Source organism: Camelus dromedarius, chromosome 26, assembly GCF_036321535.1.
Source record: "Camelus dromedarius isolate mCamDro1 chromosome 26, mCamDro1.pat, whole genome shotgun sequence".
NCBI classification, from domain to species: Eukaryota; Metazoa; Chordata; class Mammalia; order Artiodactyla; family Camelidae; genus Camelus; species Camelus dromedarius.
The window spans coordinates 192,509-210,539 of NC_087461.1; the positions used below are offsets into that span (position 1 = coordinate 192,509).

General features: G+C 52.6%; 1 protein-coding gene across 9 annotated transcripts in view; it reads right to left on the reverse strand.

The window, feature by feature from the left end:
- The window catches only part of DIP2C (disco interacting protein 2 homolog C), a 274,349-nt gene that overhangs the window by 41,944 nt on the left and 214,374 nt on the right, over positions 1–18,031 (reverse strand). For all 9 annotated transcript variants that reach the window (XM_064479267.1, XM_064479266.1, XM_064479271.1 and 6 more), the window contains 10 exons: positions 15,872–16,008; positions 14,570–14,778; positions 13,515–13,629; positions 12,909–13,110; positions 10,525–10,634; positions 9,187–9,267; positions 4,320–4,443; positions 3,710–3,831; positions 2,779–2,890; positions 2,581–2,690 (listed from right to left, as the gene is read on the reverse strand). In XM_064479267.1, coding sequence (XP_064335337.1) covers positions 2,581–2,690; positions 2,779–2,890; positions 3,710–3,831; positions 4,320–4,443; positions 9,187–9,267; positions 10,525–10,634; positions 12,909–13,110; positions 13,515–13,629; positions 14,570–14,778; positions 15,872–16,008 — 1,322 coding nt within the window. The remainder of the gene's footprint in view (positions 1–2,580; positions 2,691–2,778; positions 2,891–3,709; positions 3,832–4,319; positions 4,444–9,186; positions 9,268–10,524; positions 10,635–12,908; positions 13,111–13,514; positions 13,630–14,569; positions 14,779–15,871; positions 16,009–18,031) is intronic.

Sequence of the window (18,031 nt, forward strand, 5' to 3'; positions counted from 1 at the left end):
GCCAGCCACTTCAGGGAAAGAGAAGAGAGACCCAGAGCTGCGGGGAGACATGCATCCTCCTGAAGCCCTGCCCAGACGACGGCTTCGTCGTGGATATTTTACTGAGTTCATACAAGGCAATGTAAGATTACTCTACAATCTAACACATGAGCAATTCTTTTTAGTTTGTTTTCAAAGCCACAACACTTGTTTAAAGAAGAAATGAGGCTAGGTTTATCAAACATTCCTCCAACCTCCTGCCTGCGGCATCAGGAGGGGTCAGTAAGATCCCAACTGCCAGAACGACCCACATTCTCAGATCAGCATCTGAAACAGACCTTCAGTGAACCCTGCTCGGTGCAGGTGCCCCTCACAGCTTGAGAAATGAGCTCCAGCTCAGCTCAGCAGGCACTAACATGCTGCCAGAGCACTTGTGTGCATCAGGCACCGGGTCAGCGACTGGGATGTGGAAAGGAGGACGTGGCCTCTGCCCTCAGGAGCTTGCCACCTACTGGGAAGTTGGGAGACCTGACAACGGCAGGGCTGGCGAGCACCAGGGCAGAGACAACAGAGGGCCATCCTCACCCCCCTGTGGGTGGGGCTCAGAGGTGTCTGGGCTCTCAGGGGCAAGGATTTCAGTGTAGTGACCAGAAAGTGAACAGGTTAAGAAAAAAGCAACTAGGAAAGGTGAATGTTGATCCCTGAGCTCATTCCAATCTTGGACCTGCCAAAGTCACAAACTCAGAGCCCAAGCTGGAATGCCTTTCCAGAACCTTTTAGTAAGAGAGACTCCTGCAACCTTGTACTTGGATAAAGAATTAGTTTTCCAAAAGCCCAAAACAACAAACTCTAACACTGCTCTGAAGGAGACACTGAGAGCAGATACATCCGTGAGAGCAGGTGGAGGAGTCAGGGCTGAGGCCAGGATATTTATTTTAAGGATGTGTCTGTGACGCTTTTAGCAGGTTTCCCTGCCACCACGGTCCGGCTTTGGCTGGCGTGGAGTGCCCACGCCTGGGGCACACATCGGCTCACACTAGCTGCCGTGAGCAGGAGTGTGCTCCAGAAGCAGACCTGGGGAAGCACTAGGACATCCTGCAGGGATACTTGTAAATCACTTATCTGACAAGGGAGTGAAGCCCATAATACATGGGGAATTTATAAAACTCAACAAGAAAACAATGCATTCAAAATGGCAAAGGACTTGAACAGAAATTTCTCAAAGAAAAGATACAAATAATCACATGAAAGGATGCTCAGCATCACCAATCTTCAGTGAAATGCAAATCAAAATCACAATGTGATGCTATTTCACATCCATTAGGATGACCACTACTGAAAAAACCAATAGAAAATAAGTTAAGTGTTGACAAGGATGTGGAGAAATTGCAACTGTGCACTGCTGGTGAGGCAGTAAAATGGGACAGCTACAGTGAGAAACAGTATGGCAATCCCCCCCCAAATTAAAAACATAATTACCATATGACCCAGCAACTCCACTTCTGGGAATGCATGTAAACGAACTGCTGCAAGGTCTCGAAGAGACGTCTGTGCACCCACGTTCACAGCAGCATCACTCACAACAGCTAAAATGTGGGGGCAACTCAAGCGTCTGTTGACGGGTGAACGGATAAGCAAAATGTGGTCTGTACCGTGAAATAGGAACACAGCTTTAAAAAGGAATTCTGATATATACTTCAATGTGGATGAACCTTGAAGATACCACACTCAGTGAAATAAGCAGATGTGAGAAGACATGTACGAGTCCACATACGTATGGTGCCCAGAACAATCAAAAACAGAGACAAAAAACAGAGCGGCTGTCGCTGAGGGAGAGTCAGTGTTTAGCGGGAAAGAGATCCAGCTCCATAAGATGGAATGGCTTGTGGGAATGAGTGGTGGTGACAGCAGCACAGAAGTCTGAACGTATTTAGTACCACTGCACAGTTCGCTTAAGTGGGTTAAGTGGTAAATTTATATTACGCGTATTCTGCTGCAATTTAAAAATTGGGGAAATGCCAATGAAGTAGGAGAACTAAATGAGGAAAACTATGCGAACTCAGCAGTCAGAACTCGGAGGCGGGTAATAGGGAAGGGCTTCCTGAGGGCAGAGAACTTGTTAACGGTCCCTTGACAAGGACATCGCCTGAGCTGTCAGGGCCCTAGTTCTGGTGGCACGTGCAGCGGGTTCCAGCTTCAGCAGGAAGAAGGATCACTGCGGCCGCAACGAGCAGCATCCTGGCGAGTTACCATGAGATCCACGTTAAAAAGGCAAGGACTCCAAGCGTACAGAGTTTTGTAATAGACAAGATAGCGGGATTTGAGAACTAGCAAGAAAGAAAAACATAAGCAGTTTTTTTTTAATCAGGGACTAGTGAGGCTGTGTTCACATACAAAGCAGTCGGAGCATTTAGAAGGAACCAGTCAGCCTCGCTAACTACTGAAACAGTCATGCATTTTACGGCTCGAACAAAACGCACAAGTGTGCCTCTCTCCGTATTTTGCTGCCAGGCCCCACCAGAGCCCCGTGTGAGAAAGAATGAAAACTGACCATCACCGTGTGGTCTGCTAACTACACGTGATGCAGACTGCATTTCTCACCTTCACTCCAGCTAGCATCCCAGTTGTGGACACACTAAAATCAAGATAGGCTAGCATGTCTGGGTTGGAAGGTTTGTAGATCTGGGCAGGCCGCTTCTTTGGCAAATCATCTGGAGAGCAAAACAAAGCTGTTAGCATCTCTGACTTAACAGAAAAGCATTTAAGCAAACAAACAACTGGGCTAGTTCGAGGACCAACCTGTGTCCAGTATGGGGGGCCACGCCCTGACATCTACGGCTGCAGCTGCCTCCCTGGACCGCAACAATTTACAGATCAGTTGTGTTGTCATCAAACAGGCAGAGCGGCTCACCTGAGGGTCAGAGAGCAAAGAGCGGAGAGGTAGGGGTAAAGGGTGGGGTGGGTGCAAGCTCCAGACGGAGGCCGAGCAGCTTGGAAGGGGCTCGGCCCGGCACACAGCTGCCGCACAAGGGCTGGTGTCGGCCACCAGAGGTGCACGTGGCCAGGAGCTGGACCACCAAGCACACGAGCAGGGCTGGTGAGGGCCGAGCCCCTGCGGTTCCCAGACCTGAGCAGTGTCCACACTCAGAAAGCAGCACCCACACTCACTGCTCTCACCGCCAGCTCTGTCCCACCAGAAATGACACATTTCCACGTACACCCTCAACACTTTCTATGGGGGGTAATGGCCACGAAGTTCCTCCCACACAACTACAAAGAAGAATCCGCTTCTGATGTCCCTCATGGTTCCTCTTTCAAGGGGAAAAACATCTAATCCTCTTAAGCTTCCTCAGGCCAAAAACATTAAAACAAACCTGTACTTTCAAAAAGGCACAGGACACTTCTAAATCTTGAGCAAAGAACTTTCAAAAACGTATGACTTCTCCACCTGGTTTGGTTTGGTTTGGTCCTTGGGTCTGGTGGGGAAGCTCCCAGCACCCACAGGGATGCCCTGTCTGGGGAGCTGCCTCGATTCGGCAGCATCGTGGCAAAGCTGCCCGCTAGTCCTCACTTCCAGGCACAAGTCTCAGCCTTGCTCACAGAACTAGATGGTGAGCCCCTTGAGGGAAGGAGCTGTGACTGCAGGCTCTCATGCGACCCCACACCCGCACCTGGCCCTGCCGTGAGAGCCCAAGCTGTGATCTGCAGGCCCACATGCAGGCCACGTTACCTCCACAATCATCTTCACCGTAGGCAGCGTGGTTGCGATGTTCTGCGGGTGTGGAGGACGGACGGTTATCGGCACACACCCCGCGTACAGGCAGCCATAAAACGCTGCGATGAGGTCTACTCCTACACGGGGGGAAAAGCAAAAGTTCTTACTTGAAACAAATTGAGCTGTTTAATGGCTGTCATGCCCGTCAGCAGAACTACCATCCTGGAAAAAGCCAGACGGCTCATGGGTAACGGAGACCTTTAACAGACTCTTTCCTCACCCTCGTGGGTTTGTTAAACTGCGGGGACGACTTCCACTCGGCCCTTTCTTTTTAGGCACAAGATGTCAAAGCAGCCAAGAAGCTACTTGCTGTTGTTTCTCTAAGGATTACTCAACTCTGAACTACGGATTAAACGAACTCCCTCAAATATCTAATAAAACAAATTTAGATAGAAAAATCTGTGTAAAATTACTGCTTTGCTTGTGCCCCCGTTACCAGTCGTACAGCGCGCAGCACAGTCCCAACTGACAGTGAGCAGACACAGGGAGCCAGGCAGGAGCCGGCGCCCACTTCTGGTGCTAACACAGAAGCAGCACCCAGCACCAGCAGGCGCCTGCTTCTTACCGGGCGGGTAGACCAGAGCAACGTGGTCCCCGTCCTGCAGGTGTCCCCTCTCCATCAGCATCACGGCTATCTTCTCAGCCCGTTTATGCAGCTGGACACAAGTCAGCGAGTTTGCTATCGTTCCCTGAGTAGCACAAGAGCAAGTAGGGAGGACTTTAGAAACAGACCAGCTTTGTTAAGATATAGTTCATATACCATACAACCCGCTTGTTTAAAATGTACAGTTAAATGGGTGCTAGTGTCTGTACCGAGTTGTGACCACCGCCACAGTCAGCTTTAGAAGGTTTTTTGTCACCCCCTCAAGAGACCCCATCCCATTAGCATTCACTCTCCTTTCCCTCCCACCAGCTAAGAAGCACAACACTGAAGAGGCATCTAGAAATACTTGTATTAACAGGGCATTTAAAGAAATAATTATTTGACCTCAAAAATAGCTAAAATTTCCACAAAAAAAAAAATCAACCTAGTAATTCTGGGACTTAAGTGTACCTGTCATGGGCAATACAAATGAGTAGTAAATCTGTAGGACTCATACTATGAAAAATAACTCATTAAAAATATTTTTAAGAAGGACCACATCAAAAGTCAGGGAGGGCAGAAAACAGACAAACCTCCAAACAAGTAACAGGCAAAACAAAACGAAACGAAAAAAAACTATGAAAGAAAAAAATGAATAGTCAAGTTCATCTAATGTAGACTTTTCAAACATGCAGAAGCAATTGTAAAGCACACTTAGATTGAAAAGCACCTTTGAAAAGCACTAATAGGGAAAATCAGTAGCAAAATAGGTACTAAGAGATACCAAAGTACACACACTTACTTTATGCCAAAAAGAAAAGCATGAATAAGCTGCAAGTTACAAACACGAAGTAGCCAAAGAAAGTTCCTCCTAAGGGCGAGGCTTTCGTCTGCACACATTCCCGGGAAGAAGAGAGCACTGTCCAAGCTATTTAAAAACTGCTCTTTATAATCACATCCTACTTCACAGGGATGGACAGGGTGAACGACCTTTCCTTAAGCAGCAGGCGAACTGGCCAGGAGCGTCAGGTCAGCAAGCCCCACAGGTGAACAGTGACCATGGAAGCCCAGGCCAGACACTTTTATTGGGGGAGGGGGGGAGCTTCCAAGGAGCGTGAGTGAGCCAGTGGGGAGCCGTGGAAAACAGTCACATGTGCAGAAAGGAGTCCAGAGGAGCAGCTGGTCATGCGGGAGGAGAACGTGGGGACAGAAGAGACCAGAATCTTCAGGGCCATTAAGGAACACTGGGGGCCCGGTGGCGACGTGTGGGAAGGTACAGAACTCCCACCCAAATGGAACACATGCCCGGCGGGAGGGGCCCAGAGGAAGGGAGAACCGGTTACAAGGCATCAGGACAGAACTGCCAGTGCCTGGTGTTACTCTCAGGGTCCCGGGTGGCCGCACCCACCCTGGGAATCAACACGCGGGGGCCTCGCTGAGGGAGGCTGCCAGGCGGCTGCCTGTCTGGCTCCAGCCCCGTCCTGCTGTGCCAGGACCAGGCCCTCATGTGGTGGACAGGCTGAGCTTACATGTCTCTGAACTGAACCTTCTCATCCCTTAACTGTGTTCCTTCTGAGGAAGGTCTAAAAATAATAGCAAGAGATGCATGAAGTGGAAGAGCCAGAGAGGAGAATGCGGCAAAGCTGGGTCAATACAGAGAGACCTCCAAGACCGGTGTCTAGAAATCTAGCCCAAACGCTGGAACCTTTCACCTCAGGAGAAATGCCGCTGCTTTTCAGCTACACATTTTGTATTTTCCACTCGCTGTCATGACAAACATGAATGTCACGGGTCCATGAAGAAGTGGGATTTATCCTTAGGTCACTGGTTGCCTGGCATCCTCAACATTCCTGGGAGAAGCTGGATGTTCCATGGGGAAGCCCACTGCCTAAGGAGGAGGCTCTACGGAAAAGTACCTCACAGGAAATTAGGGCTGCGTCTTCCCAAAAGAGGTCCTGGTTGGTGCCATGACAGGATGGCAGTGCAGGGTCATCTACCACGCGACCCCTGTTCTGAAGACAACAGCTTTCAGTGTCAACGACTGCCAATTTAGCACCATTTACAAGTTTCACATTAAATTAAATAATGACAACTGAAAATTTAACGAAGAATGAAGAAAAAGCCAAGTAAGATTTACATTTTAAAATTCCAAAGAAGAAAAAAAGGTTTAGAGTTGGCTGGTGTTTCTCTTTAAAAAAATAACACATGCTCTTTTGTATGAACTAAGTTCCCAGGATGCAAGTCTTCCACGATTTGCCATGACTCACGTCCCCACCCCTACTGCAAATCTCACACAGCTCTTACCCCACCGACTGCACTGCCAGGGAGGAGACCAATGAGTGGTACCGTTTGCAACAGGCAAGAACCAAATGGGTCCCCGTTTTAGGTGAGCCATGACCAAGCTGGGGAATTCACAATCGATGGAAGGAGCTGTCCGGGGTGGCGGAAGCCTGGAAGAGCTCTGGGGCCACATGCTGGGGGAACAGTGTCTGAGTTTACTGACTGAAGTGTAACATTTCAGAATGAATATCACTTATTTCTTTTCACCTTTTTAAAATATTGCTTTTAGAAAACATTACACTGGGGTGTGGCTTGTGTTTTATTTCTGTTGGACAGTCCTGAACTAGAAGGTTAAGTGGAAACCACATTGTAACGACCATGGACATGATGCTCCTGAACTTCGGTTCCGGTTGGACATTTGTTGTAAGCGCACATAGCGGGTCAGAGAGGGTGGGAGTGAACACAGATGTCTGGCTCTGATCTGACCCTTCCAGGTGGTCAAGCTGTGGCTGCCTCCACGTCAGGAAAGCCTCCGGAGATAGAGGCCACTGTGGGCCACACGATCTCGGTGCTGACCTGAAGCAGATGTTCTCACAGCCTTGAGCTCCACAGTTCACCCCGCTGATCCACGGATGAAGCGCTTTTCAGAGTACGAGTCGTTCCCAGTGACCACGTTTCTCCTAACGAGCAGTGCCCAGCTGGAGCAAAGGACCATGAACACAGAGTCTGGGAATGGGGACGCAGGACCCACAGGTCACACCTGCTGACAACAAGCCGGGTGTGCCCACATCACCCTACCGGCAATCTGAGGTCTGCCCCGCTGACGGCAGACCCCCAGGAGAGACGCAGTCAGAGTAGCGCTGTCCCCTCGTTCCCTCCCACTGACGGGATGTAGTGTGTGAACCTGCCTGAGTAACTTTCGGGTCTCTGTGTCTGGAGTGGGGGGGGGGGGGCTACTATTTCCTAGGCGACCGCTTACACTCCACAGAGTATCTGGGGCAGGCACGGCGGCCTTCGCCTCGCCCAGCCTGAAATATGACAGCGACCCCAGCCTGGCTCTCGCTGCTTGCAGGTTCCAGAGGCGGCATGCCGTGTGTCCGGGCCCACGTCGCCAGGCAGCACCACTGCACCACTCAGGGAGCCGAGTGGAGGCCATCTGAGCAGGCGTCCTTCCCAGGGGCTGGGGGACAGGCTGGAGTGCGGCTCCAGCTGCCACCCTGCAGGTGCTGCTGGAAACCTCCCGAGGCCACGAGAGGCTCTGGAGAAAGAAGGCAAAGCCACGAGCAGCCTCCAGGGGAAGTGCTTTGTGCAGAGGACGGAGGAGTCAGAAAGGGCGACGTGAGAGAAACACAGGAAGTGTCAGAGCCGAGGGCCAGCTGGGCAGCAGAGCCAGGGAAGTGGTCTTGTCCATGTTCACAGGCTGAGGAAGGAGCGGAGGAAAGACAAGGAAAGCGGGCGTGTTTCAGATGCAGGGCTCCTAGCAACCACGTGGTCCTCAGGGTTCCTGCCGTGCACCTGCGAGCCCGAGGGACAGCGGAAGCCTTAATCCTGGGAAGAGGGTCCAGGAGGCCCCAGGGTAGGCACCAAAAGGTGGGGTACCAAATTCTCCTCACGGGGGCCAGGGTGCAGGAGTGCTTTCTAAGACCCTCCAGGGGGGTCGCCTTGAACAGACACAGCGAACAAGGACCTGCTGGGATCAACTCAGCTCGCAGGGCAACTCAAGACAAGCTGTGACAGGGGAGGATGGGGTAACTTCTGTGAACTAAATCACACAAACTGGTCAGAAAGCTGGATATCCGAACTAGAGATTTGGGGAGTAACTTATATTATTAGCATTTCTTTTTACTTGACTTTAATCTATTGCTTTAAAAGGCAAGAGGTGCCTTGGTGCAGTAAGACTTTGATATTAAGAGACTGATCAGCCATCACTTCTTAAAGTTGCAAGTACCCTTACTGGTCAAGAAGACCTACATTTTAAACCCATTTTCCAGGCTTTATTTCCAAAGTAAATGAAAAGTTAACAAGCATATTAAGATTTTTGCATTTAAATTTCTTGCTGATACTATCTGCTTGTATGTTTAAGGCCTCCTTCTTGAACACTATTATGCAACAAACACCTGCTGAGTTTGCTTCTCTAATCTGAAACGTGAACACATAAACCTCAAGGATAAAATAGAAATGATTTTCATTCCTAAGAATGAAAGCCTGTAACTAAAACATGACATCTTACTTATAAAAATGTAGTTTAGTAAAAAAATAAATAAATAAAAAATAAAGACATTAATATCTCGTAAGTCTGCAACTATTCTCTGTTGTAGGCATTCAGCAACTCACTTTGGGGGGAAGACACTGCAAAAAAATTGCTAAAATACACTACACACATACGTCCAGATACTCAAGCCCTTATATTTAGAAGCAACCCTTCCTAGGTGAAGAGGTCTCAGTCAAAACAGCAACAAACAAACACGTAAATAACGGGAGTCAGGGAAGGCTGCGGTGGAAGGTGTGGCCCGAGAGAGGGACACACAAGCTCAGGCACGTGCTCCCACGGGGACGCCCAGGGCCTCACCCTGCAGTTGAGCAGCGTGTACAGCACGTGGTCGGGGGTGGTCTGCGCCCTCCACTGCAGGACCTCCGAGAGGAACAGGAACTGGAACAGAGCACAGCCGTTAGGTCCAGACTGTCCCGAGGGCCGGGCTGACCGCAACATTTAAACTGGCGTGGTCTGCCTGAGTGCTTTCAGGGTGCCTGCACACAGCGAGGGGATCATCCCTGACGAATATAATCGACAGAACCAGCAGGTGCTTACAATGCTTTCCTGGCAGCGACCTGAATTCACCGTGCCTGATTCAGACTCACAGACCAGAGGGCTGGTGCCCTGCCTCCATTAGGGAAGAGTTCTGAAATCTCCCCATGGACGGGAAGACTCCGTTCACTCCCCTCACAGACAGATTAGCTGACACAGAAAACCCCTTCCCCTGGGCTTCCAGAAGATGCAACAGTGATGTCTGGGGGCTGCAGTGACAGAATCAGATCTACCCTGTTTCAAGAATGGAATCTCTTAAGTTTGTTTTTCAATGGTCATCCCTGAAGTCGTTCAACAGCACTGCAAAGCACACAGCCTGTAGGCAACAGGCTGACAGTCTGGTGACAAGGATGGCCCTATTTCACGCCAGGACACAGCACTAGGGTCAGGATATAGCAAATACCACATATTCACCTTAATCCACGACTGAGAGAAATGCACCACGAGCTGGGGAACGTGGTGATCCACTGCTTTCACTGAACACGTTATCATGTGTTACCCCACTGGCAGTATCTTAAGTGACTGCTTTGTCACATTTCCTGGGAGCCCCTCCACAGCAGGACTACCTTTGGGAGAGCGGGAGGAGTTCTGGGGCTGAATGGTCATCATGGGGACTTGCAGCCACATGGGACCAGTTTTCATGTTTACGTGGAGTTTCTCCCACAGATCCCAAGGCTGCTTTAAGAATGTCTGCCTCCCAAACCTGGGTTCTGAACTGATGTCTTCTTGAATTCCAACAATCAAAGGACTGTAGCTTCGCAATAATGTGGCTGTGAGGCCGCCTGCGTGTCACACCAGGGCTGTGGGAGAACCAGGAACAAGTGCTCAGGGGATACAAGGACAGGAAGGGACCCACACTGGCCGCAAGCCTGCCAGTCCTGGGACTGTGCTACTGTCAGGTGTCCCCCAACACTGCATCTCCCAACAAACACGCTTTCCTTATAAAGCCACATGGTGTCGCTTGCGGGACCAGGCGGGCAGGTGGAAGACAGGGACACTGACTGGGCTGGCAGAGAGGGAGTGGGAGTCGATGACGTCTGTGGTCCGGCCCTTGGGCGCCAGGTGGAGAGGAACTGGCGAGGTCTGGCTCTCTGTGCTCACCTTCCGGGCCTGGTCATTGTCTTCTATCTGGCCCAGGTCTCTGCCGCTGGCCTGTGCAATCCGCTTCCCAGACACCAGGTTCCCCACCATCACGGAGGCAGGGCCGATTTCTGGAAAGAAGCAGCGGCACACACGTGAGGAAAATGTGATGAAGTTCCTGAAAACACGACCTCCCGCTTCGGTACAGAGCTCACTCTGGAGAACCCTCCCGAAGCCCCAGCTTTGAAAAGTCTCACGAGAACAGGGCTTCAAGTCAGCCACTGCGACGACAATGACAGCAAACGTGAACCAGCCCTGACAAGGGTCCACAGAGCCACACTCCTGCCAAACTTCCCGGGCTCTACAGAGTCGCTGCCTTTGGTTTCCAGCTGGGGGGCTGCTAAGACCTACTCACTCCAGTGACGATGAAAATACCGCAGAAGACAAGTCCAGAACTTAGCACGTGACACGTCTCAAAGTAGGTAAAGACGTGCGTCTCGCTCCTGTTGTTATCACGTCAGTGAGAGCTGACCATCAACAGCAACAGAATACCGTATGTGTTTGGTAAGGGCCTCTTTGGATGAATTCAAGGAGTAACACGGCAGAAGGGGGAGGACACAGTCACTCACTCATCACTGTGAAGGCTTCGGGGTCTCCGGGCAATAGCAAACTGACCCACACCCACATGGCCCACACCCCTCCTAGTCGCTGTTACTGACTTGATCACCAACGCTCACTCCAGAGTCTAAGAAGCATTTCAAGAGGGAAAAGCAGATACAATCCATCCTGACAGCTTTTCTTTTTTAATGAAAGAAGTTTCTTAAAGAACTATAGAAACTCTTTCAAGATTTCTGATTGCAAGAAACCATAGATACCTTTCTCATATTACCATTCACACATTTTCATTACACACATGCATAGAAACCAAGACCTCAGGAGGAGGTCAGACGCTGCAGAGTACAGGGCCGGTGTGTGAGTGTGGGTCAGTGGGGGTGGGGGGGGAGCAGGAGAGGAGGCTGGGAGAGCTTCACCGAAAGAGCCGCAGTATAAGATCACAAAGATCACGCGGCCAACTTGTGTTTCATCCCTGGCTTGATCAAATCCATGCCGAGAGCCCCCCTGTGTCAGTCCCAGTGCTGTTCACACCCAGAGGCCAGAGGAGACAACAGAGACTATTTTTCATCCACTTCCTAGGCTCACGAAGGGCAAGCTGTGTCTTTCAGTGGCTTTGCCACTTGAAGCAATTGCCCGCAGAATAAAGAAATGGACGGTTCGGTCAAATGTGACTCTGTCCTACACGACACTCACACAAGCCAGGGACTGAGAGGGTTCAACAGAGGTGAGAGGAAAGAAGTGGAGAAGGAACATTAGTTAAGGAGTCAGAATACAAGAGAATAATTTAAGAGGAAGAACAGTGCTTATCACTGTAAACACAAACCCAAGGTGCCAGGAAAGCAGGCATGCTGTGACTTTCTAGGTCTTGCGCCAGGAGAGGATCACAACCTCCCCACGGACGCTGTGCTCAGAGGGCACAGCAGCGAGCGGCCCGGAGTCAGAGCCCCGGTGCCCACGCTCCTCCTCACCCGAACCTGGAGAGGCCGCCCACCCCATCTCAGCCAAGCTCCCTTCCCGGGGGTGGGCTGGTTCCTACAGCCACCACCAACTGTGCTGGGCCCCGTGCCCCCTGACCACCTCTAGCTGACTTGCCCCTATACCTGGCCCCACTGCCACCCTATCGGGGGAGCAGAGAGCCGTCAGGTCTGGCTCTGTCTCTCCTGCACTCTGGCCCCACAGCCTTGGGTCAGCTCCTGACCTCCCTGTGGCATAGCTTCCTCGTTTCCTTGTAAAATCTGTGCCATGTACGCATTGTCTGTCGTCCTAGCACCCTGGCCTGAGGGCGCCCGGCCTGCCTGAGGTTGGCACGTCAAGCTGGAGGCCAGGACCCCGTTACTGCACTGGCAGAGGGGCTGCTCCCCCACCACCCGTGTTCTTGCAATAAATTCCTCTCCACTGACAGCCGCGTGCAGCCCGAAGCGCAGGATGAGCTGTGTGGAGGATGACTTGGAGGTGGTGCCCACGCTCCCCAAGTGGCAGAGCAGCGCAACTCCTCACAGGCTTCCACATGCTTCCCGCGTGTCGACTCACAAAACATGAAAGGAAGCCTCATGCTCATCTGGGCACAAGGGAGCTGTGACCCTGACAGGGTCTGTGCCAAGGGCCACCCAGGAGATCGAGGTCTGAGCCCCAGCTGCACCCAGAAGAGATGCCACATCCCACCACACCCTGGGGAGAAAGGGGCTGCGTGGGAGGGAGCTGAGTTCCCCGGGAGCATGTGATGGGCGGCCGGAGGGGGAGGCTGAGGCCTTGCTGGTGGGGACCCAGGCCTGCACGACCTCTGGACATACCTGGCTGCTTCTGCCGAGGCTTAGGCAGGTTGGTGACGCACGTGTGGGGGCACATCAGGACATTGCAGGGGTGAAGCGAGCCCTCCAGGAAAAGCTGCTTCGTTTCAGACAAATGGATCCCCCCGAGCGGGGTTTTGGGGAGGGTGTTGGCCGGAACCAAGGCCAGACAGTAAACCCCAACTTGATGTATGCTGTCGATCGCCTGCAAAGTCACGGAGAGGAAACTGTGTGAAACCAGGTGTGACGGACAGCCCTGTAGCAGATCCTCAGATGTGCAAACCCAGCACACAGAAGCCGACATGGCACAAGCGGGGCCCCTGGCTCACCACACCTCACTGAGCAGAATGCACCGCGGGACATGTGGAACAGCATGCACGTGCTCCAGGTCATAACAGAAACGTCCCCTTGAGACTCCGCAAGCAAGTGGGAGCCAGTTCTGCAAATCCCCGAACCCCGACCCGAATCTCAGTCTGTACAGCCACCTCCCTAGGACACAACTGTGAGTTCACGGTCGACACAGCTGCTGGGTGAGCACAGGGATGACCAGAGAGCACAGCAGCCACACCCCCAGAGGTGAGGGGCGCGGGGGGGTGCCAGGAGGACTACCTGCAGCACCCTGCTCATCCACTGGAAGCTGTCCTCCTCCGTGGAGTCCGGCCTCTGCTCGGCCACAATCACTATCCTCTCGTCATGTAGGACGGTCACCGAAAACACGGCGATCCTGTGGGGACAGACAGGATAGCGCAGTGAGCACGTGCTGCAGATGCTCACGGAAGCACCAGCCCTGCTGGAAGGAGCTTCGCAGCTGGCTCCCTGGGCGACAGCGGCCTCTGGAAGGAAACTGCAGCTTCAACTCCCATGCGCTCAGCAAGGTAAGCACAGCTCTGGGGGAAGCCTGGGGGCGCCAAGGGGCAGAACCGCTCACATTTCCCGTGGAGCCCGCCTGTGGCTCTGGGCGCCGGCCTCTGCCTCTCAGTATAGACAGAAGGAGCCGTTGTCAGAATGGCTGAAACTTGGCGAGCCGTGCAAGTCACGTCTTGAGTTTGCACCTGTGAAGCAACTCTCTCCCATCAGCAGGAAGCTGTCGTCCGGGAGCTAATGTGCCAGTTTTCCACTAGACGTGTCTGCCTCTCAGAGGAAGCGTGGGCCGTGGCAACTGGACCTCTGGGGTGCCCTCTGCACGTGCAACACGCAGCTTCACCTCCTCCCACACCCACTTGCTTGGCAACCTGAGGAAGATCCACAGCAGCGATCACGCCCTCCAAGTGAGCAACCCCTCAGGAGCCGTGGACAGTGGCTCAGCGCTGACCATGTGCCAAGGTGGGCGGGGGGAAGCCCAAGAGCCACTTTCCAGGCAGCTGGGGCTCAACCATCACCTCTGGGTCATTTGAAATGAGCTGCAGCAAGAAACGCTGGGCTCCTTCCTGTGTAGCTACTTACGAAAAGTACGTTTCTCAAACGGCTATTCTTACTTAACTCGGAAGGGAAGTTGCTGAAAATATATTTATGGGCTCAGGAAATTTCCGTAAAACTGGACATTCAGAACCTCGTGGAAGTCATGGACTCCAGTGGCTTCACTTCACAGAAGAGGACAGGTTGTCGCATTAGAGCAATTTATGAGCTTTATCTAGAAAGTGTGGTCTGCGGAGAAGTGCGCTCACCTTCCTCGGTAGACGAACTTCATGGGCTCCACGGCCAGCGCGGTGGCCACGATGTCGTCGGCGTTGTGTCTGCGCCCGCTGACCACCATCAGCCCGTCCATCTTGCCCACCGCGAAGACGAGCCCCCCGGGGCCAACGAAGCCCAGCAGGCCTGTCCTCACGAAGGGGTACTCGCTGACCGGGGCCCCCGAGCTCGTCACCGGGAACACCTGGGGACAGGTGGCTGAGTGCCGGGGGGGGGGCCCACCCTGCCCTCCACCCTCCACCCTCCTCCAGGGGGGCTCCTCACCTGGACCCAAGGAGGAGCCCCAGCCCCTCTTAAGAGGACTGTGGTGGTCTAAAACCAACTAAATCTTTTGCTAATAAAACCACAGCATAAAAGTAGTGAGTGGAGAAGAAAAGTGCCTTTTAAACAACATCTGTCAGTTGTGAAATGCTCCCTATTCATTACAATCCTATTTTTCCTTATTGAAAATGCACTGGAAAGAAACACACAGAGGAAGCAAGCCCCACCACAAGTTCAGACTCGACCCCAGTTTCCTCCAACCCGACAAGTAAGTCACACAGAAAAGACCGGTTTTGTTTAGACCGTGTCTCGCTCAGTTTCAGGGGCGTTTTAGAAACTTGAATCCACGTTCAGCAACGCTGCCTGGACCAGACACCACATTGCACGTGTTCACGTCCAAAATCTACATGTTTAGAAATTTATCCCCAAACAATTCTCATTTTCTCACACACGACTTAGTCAGAATGCACTCCTCCCAGGGTCGCGAATCACGTGGTCAAAGGACATACCTTCTGAGGAAACTGGGTGCAGCGCTGAGGCTGAGCCCACTGGCCTTACGCCCTAGCCTCCCACCACCACGCTAACCGTGCGCGACACCCGTGAGCACACATGCGCGCACGCTCGGGTGGTGCAGGCAGTCACCTGTGCAGCGTGTGTGTCTGTTCACACCCGGCCAAGTCTGGCTCCGGATGACAGGCCCTGAGGGGCCGCTGCTCCCGGCCCTGCAAGACGGAGCCTGCGCTGCAGGCGCCCAGCCGCCCACCTGTCTGTCAGCGGTGCTCATACTAAACGGGCGAGGAGAGCAGTTTTAAAAAGGCGCCTTTCAAAGAAACTGTACTTGCTCTTTCCCAGCTCCGGTTATGAGGTGGGAACAACGCTACTCAGCCACATTTACTGAAAACCATAAAAAATGGCAGGAGAAAGGGCAGCTATTTAAACGACTGTGAATGTGTTTTATGTTTCTCTCTCACATGTTTCATGCACCTGGTAGTGGCCATTTGTCACCTCCCACCTACCTCGAAGGTGTTCTTGGTCATCCCCGAAAGGCCGTAATAGGATGTGCCCGTAGCAACTGCACACACGCAGAGCTCCCCAACCTCGTCCGTCCGGCACAGCTGAGGAATCCCATCCGGCTTCACCGAACACATGATGGCTGAGCACAGACAGGCAGTACAGTGAATGTCAGAGAGGCAGTGGGGAGGAAGGGAGGCGGAGAGAAGAAACAAATGGATTCAAAAGAGAATGCAAGTGCACAGAGCAGCATCTACAGCAAAACATCAGATCTCACAGTTGTAACATCAGGAAATAATTCCAACCACTTTAATTTTAGTGTGTAAATCGTATTTAAGGGAGTAACCCTTTCTGCCATCCAGATACGAGGGTGACACTTAGAATAAGCCTGAGGGTCACTGCCACACACTGCATGTCATTATCAAGTGCACACAGCCCCCGGGACGCAGCCTGAACTCTGAGACTGGAGAGCACAGAGCACCTCTCCAGCTCTTCTAAACGGACCACCTCCCAATGGCCACGGGCAGCCTAGTCTTCTCTCAAATTCCCGCAGCACACACCGCGCCCATGGCGACCCGCAGAGCACGGGCGCTTTGGGATACAGCTCAGGGAGGCGGCATGAATGCTGCGAAGGCTGAGCTTCAGGAAGAGCTAACAAGGCTTCCTGTGACCCCGTGGTTGGCACCGAGGGGACAGGACGTGCTGCGTCAAAACCAGCCAGCTGAAACACACAGAGACAGATGCTCAGCTCACTCCTGCTAAGAGAAGTTCAAGGAAACAAGACACTGAAATATTCTTCACCCCTCAGGTTGGTGAAAGTCAGAAAGTCTGAAAGTGTGCCAGGGACGAGGGAGCGGATGCAGAAGGAGGGTACCCCTACCAGTGGCAGGAATGTGAATCCCGCAGCCGGCCTGGGGACACCGGGGGTGGACAGCTCCGTGGGCGTGTGCCCATCCACTCTTGCTCACCCATCTAGAGACGGGAGCACAGGCGAGCTATACCCTGCGTCAAACACCCTGCAGCTGCAAAAAGTGGGAAACTGCCCAACAGGGAGGGTTTGGATAAACTATCACGTGTTCAGACACTGTAACACTACTCGGCCTGGAAAGGAACCTGCGAGCTCTTCACATGCTGCTGACAAATGAGCTTTAAGATGCAGGACCTAAGGACACACAGGGCTCGATCATCACATGAAATTAAAAAAAGAAACAGGAAAAAGAATATGCGAGTGTGTGCATGTCTGCACATGTATGTGCACATCTGTGTGTGCACACCCGCACGTGTGTGCATGTCTGTACGTGTATGTGCATGCCTGTATGTGCATGTACACGTCTACAGTGTGTGCGTATCCGTAAGTCTGTACACGTCCACACGAGTCTCCACTGCGGTTGCCTCCCGTCGGAAAGGAGGCTTTTTATATTTTATAATCATCTCATCTTTTGAGGCTGGAAACCTGGGGAACTATTATTTATTTGAAAAACAAGTATTTTTTAAAGCAAGAAAGGAATGGAGGCCGGAGGCCTGGCCAAGGCAGCAGCAGTGCGGGCACGTGGCCGGCTGCAGGGGGTTGCATGTGAATGCAAGCCCCCCCTTCCCCCCAAAGGTGAGACCACACCTGAGAGCACGAGGACCCTCAGGAGGGGAAGGCCCAGATCCTGGAGGAACTGCCCCAGGAAAGGGCGTCCTCTCCCCAGGAACACCACGTGGGGAGTATGGGACACGTCAGGGACCCTCCAAACCAAACCGGGCTCTGTCTCCCGCCAGCAAGTTGCAGGAGGTGCCCCAGCACAGGGTAGGGGAGAGAGGCAGAAGGGGTTCAGCAAGGAAGGCCCTTCTCCCAGGGTCTCACCTCTGCTCAACATGCAAACGGTCTGTGACTTTTTAAAAAGGGCTCTCGTTCCGAAGGCAAACCCGGCGAAGGATCCAGATGCCCAATGTGCCAGGATGACCGGTGGGAGCCGGACCTTCGCTCAGGGGGCCAGCCGCCCAGGTGCTACTGGGAGTGCAGGGCAGCACCAGTGCCCCCAGGGGTCCCAGGGCGCACGCGGCATAGAGGCCCTTCCTCAGCTTCACGAACATTCTGGGTTTTCTTCTGTCAGGTGAGGTGGTGTTATGGAGCAGCTTAGCAAACACTTGAGAAGACTACAGGTCAGGCTGGGGGCTGA